A 14,134-nucleotide genomic window follows, 5' to 3' on the forward strand; every position below is an offset into this window, starting at 1 on the left:
TCCTAATGCTGCGTTTACACATGATGACGTCACGAATGCCATAAAGTACACATTCTTGGCCGCTGATCACGAATGCCATGATTCGGGGCAAAGGCGTCAGAAGTCCTCAGGAACTGTTGCAACCTGTTACGATTAATGGTACCTGTCGCTGGCAAATTATCACGGACCATTACGCATGGTGAATAATAATGTTCCGAACTGTTGCACGTAACAGGGCATCGTTCTATCACGTTGTGAATAAGGCGAACTGCCTCCACACACACACCCCATATTCATGATACCGTCAGCTGCTGAACAGTTCGCTCCAGATTGCTCCTCAAAATTCAGATAAATCCACAGCAGAAGAACTTTGTGATTGCATGATTAGTTGGGCTCTGTGCCGTGGAGTAGCGCAGAAAGGAGGAAGAGGAGACGGAGAGAGCCAGATGTCCAGCTGCACGTGACTCTCCTCTGGCTCAGACTCATTCTCTTGAACATCAGGCACCAACGGCAGGTGGAACACCTGGACAGGCAGTGGCCGCAGCGGAGCATTGGAACAAGACTTAGCCTCACTGTCCTTCTGTGGTGCAGAGGGTTTAATGTGCACATGTGAGGAGAAGTGTATCCGTAGCTAGCGTGAAATGAAATTGATGCCGTGTTACAGTTTGTCTCAAAACTAGACAGTTTCCATGTCAAAATTTTAACAACACGTGACAGTATGGGCTCCAAGAACCATCACAGGAACACCACGAGGCTGTCATATTCTATTTAAGGCTCACACCTAATCAGGACCGATCAACACGCTCCAGTTGCCGCACTCCAGGCATGAGGCGGAACGAGGGTGGTGCGTGACATTCATGGAAGATTTTTTGATACAGCCAAAAACCTGCTCCCACGAAAATCACACACCGAAACGCACTGTTAAGAAACTCCTATTCAGACGTTGTTACGTCACATTAATAATTGTCAGGAATGTGCCACGGAATGGGAGAAAAATGACATTCGTAACACGTTCCTGCCTATGCGTAAACACAGTTTAAAGGAAGGAAAAAAAATTCTATTAAACTAAGCTTTTTCTTATGTTTTCATTTCATTTCAAGTATTGTCATGTATCCACAATGAATTTATTTCCAACACATCAGCCATATTTCACTGAGTCTGAATAGTCAAACTTATAGCGCACTTCAGGGGGCGGGGAATGGTTGGGTGTGCACCTCATCCCCTGTGCTAAAACTGCCTGTGTTTAGTGTGGGCTCATGTGGTGCCACTCCAACCAAATAAATGGTCAAAGGTTTATTGTGCACTTTCATCATGATGCAAGGGTGGCCCGTTAATGCACTCTGCACCTTGTATCATAAAACACAAACAAGTCTTAATCATGACAAACTTTACTGCACTGTTGCTTTGCTGACACTGCCACGCCTGGGACGCACGGCGCCACGCCTGGGTACGCACGGCGCCACGCCTGGGACGCACGGCGCCACGCCCTGGGACGCACGGCGCCACGCCTGGGGACGCACGGCGCCACGCCTGGGACGCACGGCGCCACGCCTGGGACGCACTAGTCATTTGAATATATAAGGGTGATTCTTAGACTACGGGCATTTATATGTCCTTTGATCATATTGTATGAAAAAACAGAAAAAAGGGGAATTTCACATTTTTATAGTTATCCTTTACAATGAAAGTGTGTTAAGAAATTTGTTCTAGTAGTCTGTGATTGACTTTTTCACCTTTTTTTCAGCATCATTATATGCAAATATTGCCGTTTTGTGCTTGTCCCACACCCAGACTTTTGATCTTCAATTATAAAAAATGAATGGTAAACAAACGTTTTTTTCTAATGTTTTTAAAATATCTCAGAATATAAATATTCAGTAAAATAATCAAAACATAATTGGGGTATTCAATGTCATACAACTGTTGTGATGTTTTTAAACAAAATGTAGTTGTCCCACACTATTGCCGTAATTTCCACCACAACACTGTAATGTCCATTTAAACAGTTTGGGTAGTTTCTATGGAGATAAACAGTGACATCAGAGCGCATGTATATAGCGCCAAATCACAACAAACAGTTGCCCCAAGGCGCTTTATACTGTAAGGCAATAGTGTGGTGGAAATTATATTTACAAGGCCAATAGTGCCCGTAGTTAAAGAATCACCCATAAACTGATCAACAGAAATGGTCCTCTTCCATTCAGAGTTTAATCCAGAGATCGAGCTCCGTTCTGAAAGAGGACACAGTGAATTCTTAGACCTTAACAGCAGCCACGTGACCATTTTCACTGACTGCAGGTTTTTTTAAAAATCTGTTTCTATTTTTCACGGTTGTCAGTAAAAGCCATTTTTTTCCCAGTAAAATCTGTTAATTGTCCAGTGTTGTATTATTATTGTCAAAATAAGTGCACAAAAATGAGACTATAAGGTGTAGATGTTTAGCACAGTGAAAAAAAAATGTGTATTTACATCATTTGAACATGTAACTTTTAGTTTTTCATTTTGTGCAAAAATTACTCAAATCAGGACATATACGGACAAAGATAATGGACTATTTCACAAGTGCCTGACATTATTTAGGCACACACCAGTGAAATGTGCCAATGAAACAATGTGCTTCTTGTATCCTTCAGGCTGGTTCCAGATTCGGGGTTTGCCTTCATACAAACCCTCATGTCAAAGGTTGTAAGACACACTCTTGCCTACTTCATGTGTGGCCTCTTTCGCTACTCGCAGACATTCTTTGACAGTTTAGCTATTCTGTAATAGGGCGGTTAATGACAGGATATTAATCCATATGTTGTCACAGTGAGTCCCAGTATTTTACTGTTAACAATTATTTTTGTAATCTTGACATCCTAAGCTTTCTAATGATTCAGAATTTATAGGTTGGGTGTGTGTGTGTGCGCGGGGTGTGGGGCCGGGTGTGCAAGGGGTCAAGGCTGCAGCTATTGATTATTTAGTAATCAAGTATTCTATCGATATATTGTGGCAAGTAATCAGATTTTGTGTTTTTAAACATCATCAATAGTCCAGGGCTCTCCCTACTAAGCAATGGCACAATGTCGCTGCGCCAAAGTCTTGACATTTTGCTGAATTGGTGATGGGATGTGGCTTTCTGTTTTGTTTTTAACCAAGTTTTTTTTTTTTTTTTTTTTTTAAAGGTTGGTGAACTGGGTCCCTGCATGATTTTTTTTTTTTTTTTTTTTTTTTTTTAAATCTCTTTCTCTGCAATTCGGCAGATGCATTTCAGCTGGAGGTTGAACATGCAAGCCTTGCAGTCAGTTTTTTTATTTTATTTAAGTTACAGTGTTTATGAAGCATTGTGTGTTGCCCAAAGAAGCAAAAAGCTAAAAAGTGAAACACTCAGTGCGAGTCTGAACAAAAACACAGAAGAAAGAGGTGTGGCACTTTTGCTGAGAGAATCGTCTTTCAGAAACTGTTTGTCAGTGTGGCCAGGGATGGAGCTGTGACTCGGACAGGGAGAGACAGCAGCCGTCACCATGTGAATAGTCACTTCCCCACGTAGAGCGGACCGTATGTTTTTCAAAAATAGACAAACCCACGGCTTTGCTTTAAATCCGCAGTAGTCTAGTTTCAGATGATCAGCGTGTACCGTCATTCTCTTAAAAGGCTTTTTTTTTTTACTCTGTGTGTCGTGTTGGAAAGCGCTAGCCTTTCACACTAAATTGATTAGCATTAACACGGCATATGCGCATGCCCTAGCCTTCTGTTTTTTTTTCTGGGGACGTTACAGTGCCACACACAGGCCTGGTATATGTACTACAATGTTAAACAAAGCTTCGAGGCACAGAATTTGCCTTGAACATTTTTTTGTAATCAACTTATTCGAGTTACTCTGACTAATTCGTTTCAGCCCTAGAGGGAACCATGCGGCCCATGGCCTGCTACGTAAACTGTGTCTGGTTGTATTTAGGAGGCAAAGTTTAGTCTTTGGGCGGCAGGATCACTCAGGAGCGCAGGAACAGTACCAACCCCAAACAAAAACTACAGCAGGACTCAACCTACACCTCTCAATAGCAAATGGGGCTGGAAAAAAAAAAAAAAAAGACTCAGAGAGGCCCTGCAGACATGGATGGATCCTCCACCAGGTCACTAGAGAAACGCCACATGTCCAACAAGGACCACCAGTAAGTGCTTGCAACAAGGTTCTGTTCTGGGAGGGCAACACATGCGAGTGCTGGTTTGACATCAAAAACTTGGATCAGACCATTTTAGTGACACGACTTTGACATAAATCTTTCTACCTCATTATTAAATGGAGGTTTGGGAATGTAACTTAAAAAAATGCATCTGTGCAATTATTAAAGCAGTTGTTCATGGTTATTCAGTATATGTTATGATTATGCTTAAATAAATGAGAACAAATGTCAAAATGCTTGAACATCAGATGAGACGACATCATGAATTTTTATGAGGTCATAAGATGACATGTTCTATTTTCATGCTCATCTTTAATTATAGATGCCAGCAGCGGAAGACCCCCTCCCCCACCCACCGATGGTTCTGTTCTGTCTTGATGTCTGCGTGATCTCTTGTATAAAACTGAACCCCAGATTATTTAAAAAAATTAATGCTCATCATTTTAAGATGGACAGACTGAACTTTGGATTTTGATCAATAAATCATTTGAAAATGCTGGACTCCAAAGCCTGGGCTTAAGTGGCAGCCATGGCATGATGGGAGGCAGTTCAAGGAGGATCTCACCTGCAGCTCTGGCTGTCTGGACCTTCAGCTCTATGGACTTCAGCAGGACCAGGGTGAGCGCTCTTAACATGACACCAGTCTGGGTACTGGCCTTCGGCACCCCGTGTCCGGCTCATCCCTCCAAAGAACGGTGTGGGCAGACTCCAGGTGAATACGCTGAAACCAGTTATCCACCAGTGCTCCGGACAGCTGGGCATTCAGTCAGTGTCACAGTGCCCTGCTGCAGTGTTCATGTTTCAGGTGGCGGTCCAGCGTCACGCCCAGGGCCAAGTCCTCCCCTGCCTTCTGGAGCAGCGTCTTCTTTAGCAACAGCAGAACCTGCTTTTTAACAAAATACTCTGAGGACTCCGATGTGGCTGTTCTCAGCAACGCAGTGGCGTGGATGTCCGTGAGCCTCTGTCCCCTCAGACAGGCGTGGGTTCCAGACTTACCGCTGCTCACAGTCAGCACCTCCAGCAGGTCAAACAAGGAGACAGAACGTGGTCCCCCCAATGCTGGCTCCTGCTACAGTCCACAGCAGACTGCACTGCTCCGCTGGCCGCCTCAGGCAGAAAGGTTGTGCATAAAGCACCCAGACCGGGGTCAAAGGTTGCAAGGATTTTATCCAGACTATCTGATGGAACAAGGGGAAAAAAAAAAAAAAAAAAGAATATGTAAAATATTACAATTGTCAGAACGAGTTCAGACTCTCTCACATAAAATGGCATCATTAAACTGACACTTATATCCTGATAGGCAAGAACCGATTCAATTTTCAAGGCCATAGGTCAAAATCAGGAAAAATCTTGGAATATTGGAAAAATCCCTATCCTTAACAATGAAAGAATAAAGAAAAAAAAATCATAACTGTCAAAAAAGGTCAAATTTCTTTCAATATTTGAGAACGTTCTGTAGGATGGTGTCCTTTATCGATTGACAGCTTGATCCAGTGTCACAGCCAAAACAGCTCCCCCTACAATTGGTCCGCCCCACCTTCAATGCGCATGCTTCATTTTGGACCACAGCAGCTCGTCTGAGTCTGACTCTCTTCACCCAAAGTGATCAAAGGGAATAAAGTGATTATTAACCATCAGATGACAAAGTAAAACGTCAGTTTTAAGCAGAAACAATCCCGTTTTAAGCAGAAATGAGGCGATAATCGGACATGAAGGACAATAATTCTTGTATTGTCTGCTCATTTTGTCATTTCTGACACAGACAGTCATCATTTACATTCAAACAGTACATTCATTGTACTTATAATGTTCTGTGCTCTCATTATTTTGTCCTTACAGATTTTCAGGATTTATGTACATTTGTCCAACATGTGATTGCTGCTGCTACAGTGTGAGTGCAATGTGGTATTACACCTCTCACGTGGTTGCGCGCATGTACGAAACAGTCGTTGCAGGATTGTACACGGCTGTGCCATTTCTGTCCCTCCCGACAGCGGCTGGATTTTTTGAGGCTTTGCCAGTTCCCTTTTTTTTTTTTTTTTTTTTTTTTTTTTTTTGGCCTTTGTCGGCCAGTTTCTGCCTCTTTCGCCAGACTTCATGTTATTTGTGAACTGCCATAAAATTTGGAGCTTTGTCCCCCCGGAAGTACAGAGGCAAAATTACAGAAACTATGTCTGTTCATATCTGTGTGCCCCTGACTTTTTTCTTTTGTTTTGCTTCTCGACCGTATAAGTGGCCGAAGAAGAAAGAGCCTGTGAGCTGCCGGTGATGGCTGATGAACAGGAAGTGTGGAACAGGATGAGACTGCAGGAAACCAGGTTTTACCTTGATGGTGTCCTTGAAGAAGTCTTTTCAACACATCGGTCAGAGACCACAGACAGGCATCCAGTTCAACAGAAGGAAGGGAGGTGTGGAAAGCCTGCTCACACCTCTGCTGCCAAACAGGACTGATCACACCCTGAGAAACAGAAACACACTTTAATCAATACATCAGGAATGAGCAGCCCAGCCAGGGGGAGCCACAATCATCATCTGGACCAGATGTGCTGTGTGTATATTAACACTGAGCTGTATTTCAGGAGCTACAACCAGCTCAGTCTTCCCACATCACGTGTCTTTGATGACCGCTTTCCCCTGAACTTTATATCTTCCTTGACATAACTGTTTCGTCACAATATGTGGTACTGAAAACCTGTTTGGCCCATGGACTATGTTAATGAACACTTCTCCTTTGCCAACTGTAACACGATTTTTGTTCCTGGCAAATAAGTGTCTTTTTCCAACTACATTTATTGCAAAACAATAGAAAAAAAAAAGGTCATATTTCATGCCAAACTTTGTTTTTTGGGTTGCACAGATATTTTTGACAATTTTCTGACTTTTTCATAAAAAAACTAAAATACAGAACATAACTGCAGCAAGGTTTATTTTCAAACATTTGAAAACAATTTTACAAAGTTAAAAGTGAACAGTTTTCCTTGATTTGCGAATGTGCAACGAATCACTTTCCCTGATCAGACCCCAAATGTAGTCCCCCATCATGTTTTCATTGTAAGATCCCTGATATGTGTTCAAAGTCCATTATGTCTTGGTGGAAGCACTCCCCCATGTTCTCCTGAGTATGCCCCCATGTTGTCCTTGAAGTTGTCAAGGTGAGCATCCAGAATGTGGACCTTCAGTGACATCCTACAGCCCATTTGGCCATAGTTTCTCACCAACGTCTCAATCAGTTCCACATAATTGTCAGCCTTGTGGTTGCCCAGAAACCCATGGACAACATTAACAAATCGTTTCCATGCCTCCTGTTCCTTTGCTGTCAGTTTCTTCAGAAATTCAGGGCACTCTATGATTTTCTTGACTTGTGGTCCAATGAAAACAAACTGTATCTGTAATGTCACATTCCACTTCACTGTGAAAAAAAGTGAAAATTTGTTACTTAATCCATCCCACCTCACAGGTGCGGCATATCATGATGCTGATTAGACAGTAGATTATTGCAACATTCACTCAGTTGAGCTGAGTGAATGTTTTATATTGTAAATTGTTCGATCCATTTTGCTACACAGTTTTTAATGGTCACTACTCTTACCACAATACAGTATCAACTTTAAATAACTTAGATATTTTTTTAACTATCAGACGCAGAAAATTGCACAGCACTGTTTCACATTTCTTTATATTTTAAGAAATATATTTCTTCATTTGTCCACAGCAGGAACATTTCAACATTAGCTGTGCAGAGAACCTGCAAAAACTTCCAGTGATGGAGCGTAACACCAAAACATGAAGTCCAGAAGGAAGAAGAGAACATCTCTGATCTTCAAAATATAAGGAAAGTGTCTCCACAAACTCCACTGAAGTCGAAGCTGCAAAGGAGACCTTCACCTGGTTAAATGTCTTGAGGGTCTAGCTCACCTGTCATCTCTGAAAACTCGCACTTGCTGCTATGCTTCTAAATAAAACAAAGGCTCTTTAAACAGCAACTATTATTTGAGAAGGTTGTTTCCTTTATATTTTAACATTAAATTAATGAATTATTAAGCATGTCCATGAAGTCAAAGGTCAGTCAATGAGACTCTTACACAGGTAGAAGAAGCCCCGCCCCTATTGTGCATAATTTCAAAACATTCACAATCACTAGAATTGTCAAATTCATATTTTAGAAAATACTCTGTCCTGATTACAGCATTAAGAGCAATCACATATTCTATGGGGACATAATTAAATGTTGAAATGGCTAAATTAAAAACAAAATCATCACAAGGTTTAGGTCACATTGAGAAATCCTAATTAACAAACACATTGCAGTCATTGTTACATCATCTCCTGTTGTGTTTATAGTAACTATTTATTTACTGTGCCTTTTTTCCTGGTTAAAATGCAGATATGAATCTATCAGACTTAAAAATGAATCTACTAGAGTAAAAAATGTACACATTACTTTTATGCTACTTTATTTGTCTAAAAATAAATGCCCAAGGTTCATTATGTTAATCAATAAATGTAATCTGAAACAACAATATATTATGATTTTTATTTACAAATGAACATGAAATATTTCTAAAGAATCTTTTTTAAAACAAGTTCAATTACGAGCTTTCTAATGTAAGAACATTTAACACATTTGTAAAGAGTTTCAACTGCTGTTTATAAATTAGCAGTTCTGATGCCCCTCTGATACACATTTCTATACTCTTCCGTGTTTTTGCCTGATGCCTCAATTCTTTTGGCTTTAAAGTAAGGCTGTAACAAACATAAAAATCTTGGGTTTTATTTGACAAAATTTGGCTGTCAAAAGGCAGAAAATAGGGTTTCAGAGGGTTATAAATTTCTCAGGCAACTTGTTTCCAACAGACTGCGTGCTTTTGTGATGCTCTTCTAATCTCTACAAGATTGTATTCGTTTCTTTTATTTCTGTTTAACACTTCTTTTAGTTTTTAAGTGCATCTATTGTGAACCTTGAAGTACACTACTTTAGACTTCACATAAATCCTGTGTGATACTGGCAGACAGGGTGGCTCTTTTAGAGAGCCGTGTTCGTAAAGCCCCTTTCACACTGGCGTATTCGTAGAGCTGCATATTGCAGCGTTGTTTCATTTAAATACGCAAGAAATGCGAGCATACTCAGCCTTCTTCCGGGTTCGTAGATCTGCTTGCAGTTACGCGTGTTCACTTTTTAATGTGTGCACACAGTTGCGTGTAGCCCTTTGTTGCTATTTAAAGCCAGTTCCCTCCTGCTGGCTGTGCAGAACACATCACTGCACTTGCAAAACAGTGGACTGTATCTTGAGGGTTTCACAGTTGCATTACTCCCACGTATGTAGCCAAAGCTGCTATTTTCTGGCTCTGTGGAAGTGCCCTCTGTTCTCTACTGCACGGTGTGGTGCACGTCAGAAAGTCATTTAACATTATTTATATTTCTTTTTTGTCTTGGTGGATCATTTTCATTGTGTACAGATGCTGCCAAGTCTGGCTGTGGTAAAGGCTGCTGTGACTCTAAACTTTTAAAGCTCCGGTTGCTCCGATCAGGTCCGCTGATTTGATCAAACCTGATTGATCAGGACATCTGATGAGTGCACCAACATGCAGCAACAAGGCTTTTATTTTAAAGTCACAGTGCTTATTGTTTGATCAGACACAGAGAGAGAGACCGACCTGCTGTTTCTGGATTTCTGAGTTGAGGTTCGATTCCCTGTTCTGAGCACACACAGGCGCTGTGTGATCCTGTTCTCATGTTCTCCAGCAGATTCACGCACTCAGTTTTTGGATGTGTACAGGAGCGCCGTGTTGCACACACTTGCATGCAGTAATGCTGTGCTGCGCAGACCTGCTTAAAACTGTGTCCAGCGAAGAAAATTAAACATGTTTATTTCTTCTGTAATACGCACACAGCCCTCAACATACTGCTGCCTAGGGAGAAAAAACTTGATGTAGAGCTGCTCAAATCAGCATAGACAATACACCACAATACACAGCTCTAAGAATACGCAGTGTGAAATGGATGGATGGATAGATAACTTTACTATCATTGTCATTACAACAACAAGATTGCCACACTCACATTCCACAGACAAACAGCAATTAATCCACAATTATTACTTGTTTACCGTAATAATGTCACACATCAGAATTAAGACAACACATATACGAGGTCCGTCAATAAAGCAACGGTCCTTTTTATTTTTTTCAAAAACTATATGGATTTCATTCATATGTTTTTACGTCAGACATGCTTGAACCCTCGTGCGCATGCGTGAGTTTTTCCACGCCTGTCGGTGACGTCATTCGCCTGTGAGCACTCCTTGTGGGAGGAATAGTCCAGCCCCTCGTCGGAATTCCTTTGTCTGAGAAGTTGCTGAGAGACTGGCGCGTTGTTTGATCCAAATTTTTTCTGAACCTGTGAGACACATCGAAGTGGACACGGTTCGAAAAATTAAGATGGTTTTCAGTGAAAATTTTAACGGCTGATGAGAGATTTTGAGGTGACACTGTCGCTTTAAGGACTTCCCACGGTGCGAGACGTCGCTCAGCGCTCTCAGCCGCCGTCGTCAGCCTGTTCAAGCTGAAAACCTCCACATTTCAGGCTCTATTGATCCAGGACGTCGTGAGAGAACAGAGAAGTTTCAGAAGAAGTCGGTTTCAGCATTTTATCCGGATATTCCACTGTTAAAGGAGATTTTTTTAATGAAAGACGTGCGGACGGGTCCGCGCGTCGGGACGCAGCCGACGCGGTGCGGCGGCACAGGAAAAACACCTCCGTGTTGATAACCATTTGTAAAATCCAGGCGGCTTTTGATGGCTTTCAGTGGAGTGAGTATATGAGAAATTGTTTAACAGCAGGACAGGTTCCAACTTGTCCTTAAGGCTTTCAACAGAGGTGTTTTTCCTGTGGCGGAGCGTCGCGGACCTGTCCGCACGTCTTTCATTAAAAAAAAATCTCCTTTAACAGTGGAATATCCGGATAAAATGCTGAAACCAACTTCTTCTGAAACTTCTCTGTTCTCTCACGACGTCCTGGATCAATAGAGCCTGAAATGTGGAGGTTTTCAGCTTGAACAGGCTGACGACGGCAGCTGAGAGCGCTGAGCGACGTCTCGCACCGTGGGAAGTCCTTAAAGCGACAGAATCACCTCAAAATCTCTCATCAGCCGTTAAAATTTTCACTGAAAACCAGCTTAATTTTTCGAACCATGTCCACTTCGATGTGTCTCACAGGTTTAGAAAAAATTTTGATCAAACAACGTGCCAGTCTCTCAGCAACTTCTAAGACAAAGGAATTCCGACGAGGGGCTGGACGACTCCTCCCACAAGGAGTGCTCACAGGCGAATGACGTCACCGACAGGCGTGGAAAAACTCACGCATGCGCACGAGGGTTCAAGCATGTCTGACGTAAAAACATATGAATGAAATCCATATAGTTTTTGAAAAAAATAAAAAGGACCATTACTTTATTGACAGCCCTCGTACATTTGACATTGTTTATGTGCACTAAACTTGAAACAGTCCGTTTTCCAAATTGAGGCGATGTGAGTGTGTGGTAGCCACTGCAACTGGAGTCACGCCGCCTGCCAGCTTGGGAAGAACGGTGGCCTGCCGCCAGAGGGGGTGGGGCAGGAAGGGAGGTGAAAGGGAAAAGCTGGAGCATGCTTCAGTCCATGTGTAAGTCTGTCAGTTTATTGTCTTTGTGGGTTGAGATAAGAATGGAGCCAAGTAATCTCACCAAGGCCTGAATAAATTCCTCTGGAGGTAAACAGTGGGCAATTTGTCCTTGAGGCTAGATAAGCCTGGAGTGTTGTAGCTGAGCAGTGAAAAACATTTAACAGTTCCACTTGAACAGCCAAATTCCAATTATGAATTTAGAATATTCACCGGCCTCCAAAACCTTCAGCTTCAACTGCAAGGCATGCATCAGCTCCAAGGTGTCATCCAATTTGCATCTGAGTTCAAGAGTCAACGCAGTCTGAGAATGCAATGCCTTGCCAACCTCATTAATCATGACGGACATGCGAGGGCCAGTGGTTCTTGATGCCGCCGTCTTGTCAATTTTCCGGTAGATCAGGGCAGCATATAAGCCAAAAAGTACCAGCCCTTCTGCCATGAGACCAAAAATGAATAAATCCTCGATGTCCTCAACGGAGAAAGGCGCCAAGCATGCAACACGCCAAGACCCCAGGAGTCGAGGACATAGCCCGCAGAATACATTCCATCTGGGCATGTAGGATCCCCTGGTCCTGACCTTCTTGTAGAAAAAAAATGGTGTTAATAGCGTTCAGAGACCAGCTGATCAATTCCATGGTTAATCCAATAGTAGTCCAATAGATCCAGAATCCAATATAGTTTTGAGGAATTCACATTCTGGTGAAGTATGGACTTGAAGGTTAAAGTCAGAGAGATAAGGGAGAGTGGAGGAGATGCGACCGCTCTCGTCAGAGTCCCAAGCTTAAAGGGGCTTAAGCTAGAATAGCTTCTTAATTCAGTGGAGTTAGATGTGACGGGCAGTGCAGAGCAGGTTAGTGTTGGGCTGGCTAGCGTGCCCATTAACATCAGCCGAGAAATGCTGGCTGTGGATGACGGCTATCGGACTGTGGTTAGGCGGAGGAAATCACGTAGGGCTTGGTGCCTGGTTGCAGTACTCCAATCAGACTCGCCACTGCAAACCGGTTTTCTCCCTTGGATATGCCTGTTACCCACAGGTAACTTCCACTCCTATCTCCAGGCTGAAACGCCGGGCTTTAGTGATAGGGGATTCTATCACCCGCAAAGTCAGATTACAGATGCCAGCTGGCGTTAAAAGTATTCCTGGGGCCAGAGCTCCCAACATTGCCTCCCATCTTAAGGTGCTGAAACTGCAGAAAGGTAGACAGACAAAGATACAGTCGCATAGTTATTCACATCGGCGGCTATGTCAGGATGAAGCACTCCAAGATCACAAAAATGGACAAAGAGAGGACTTGTGACCTTGCCAGAAAGATGTGTCAACATCAATTAATAGTCTTTGGTCCCCTCCGCTCCCGGAGTAATGATGAGGCGTTTATCAGGCTGACATCTTAAAATCTGTGGTTGGGGCAATTTTGTAGACAGCAAGGCTTTAGTTTTATTGATAACTGACCTTTGTTCTGGGGCCACTGTGGCTTGCTGATGCTGGACGGCCTTCACCCTACTGGGGATGGAGCCCCCATCTTGTCTGCGAACATAGATAGAGCTCGACATGGAGGGTAACATTTGTAACAATTGTACTTTACAGCAGGCCACGGAGCATGTGATTAGAGACCCTAGAAGGCGTATGACAAATGTGGGTGTGGAATCCATGAGCTTAGCGGGGAAATTAGTGCAGAAAATCCATTATGGTGATAGTGCAGTTTATGTGGCAGGCAGGGAAATTCGTCAAGTTGAGACTGTGGCCTGCTTCCGCAGATGTGTCCATAAAAATCAGAGAGGGATATGCTTTGCAAACTTAATACACATTACTACACTGGATGATGTTGAAATTGAGGCCGGCCTGTTGGCTGTTCCAACAATTTCCAATTTTGTGTCTGCTACCTACAATCCACGTGGAATGTCTCAAACCTAAAGCTACTTCCAGGCATCTTATATATGCTACTCTGGAACCACCCCTACATCCAAACTGGAACCACCCCTACATCCAAACAGTCCAACTGTCAACCTCACTGAGGTCCTTAGCCTGGGTCTCGTTAACATAATGAATTCATGATCTATTATTAAATGAGGCCTACCCACTGGCATACACATTTAGTCATGTCCCTCGTGATGCACGTTGCTCTTATTTATAAACCTAGTTTTAGTTTATTAGCCATTAGGGGTCACAAATATAACTTGTTTGAACATCTGATTCTCTGCTCTGCCCACGATGCTACGTACTGCCAAGGTCAGAAGAACAAAAATCAGCCGTATTACTTTGTCACTGTATACAGGCCCCGTGGCCCATATTCTGAATTCTTGGATGAATCTGGTGCGTTCATATCAAACTTGT

General features: G+C 42.7%; 1 protein-coding gene across 1 annotated transcript in view; it reads right to left on the reverse strand.

Annotated features, from left to right (window-relative positions):
• Positions 1–14,134, reverse strand: part of lins1 (lines homolog 1) — a 59,459-nt gene that overhangs the window by 24,634 nt on the left and 20,691 nt on the right. The window contains 6 exon segments of the mRNA XM_034184272.1: positions 4,708–4,780; positions 4,782–4,841; positions 4,843–5,169; positions 5,171–5,194; positions 5,196–5,320; positions 6,468–6,600. Of these exon segments, the coding sequence (XP_034040163.1) occupies positions 4,708–4,780; positions 4,782–4,841; positions 4,843–5,169; positions 5,171–5,194; positions 5,196–5,320; positions 6,468–6,600 (742 nt within the window).

The sequence above is a fragment of the Thalassophryne amazonica genome, chromosome 2 (assembly GCF_902500255.1).
Source record: "Thalassophryne amazonica chromosome 2, fThaAma1.1, whole genome shotgun sequence".
In the NCBI taxonomy this organism is placed as follows: Eukaryota; Metazoa; Chordata; class Actinopteri; order Batrachoidiformes; family Batrachoididae; genus Thalassophryne; species Thalassophryne amazonica.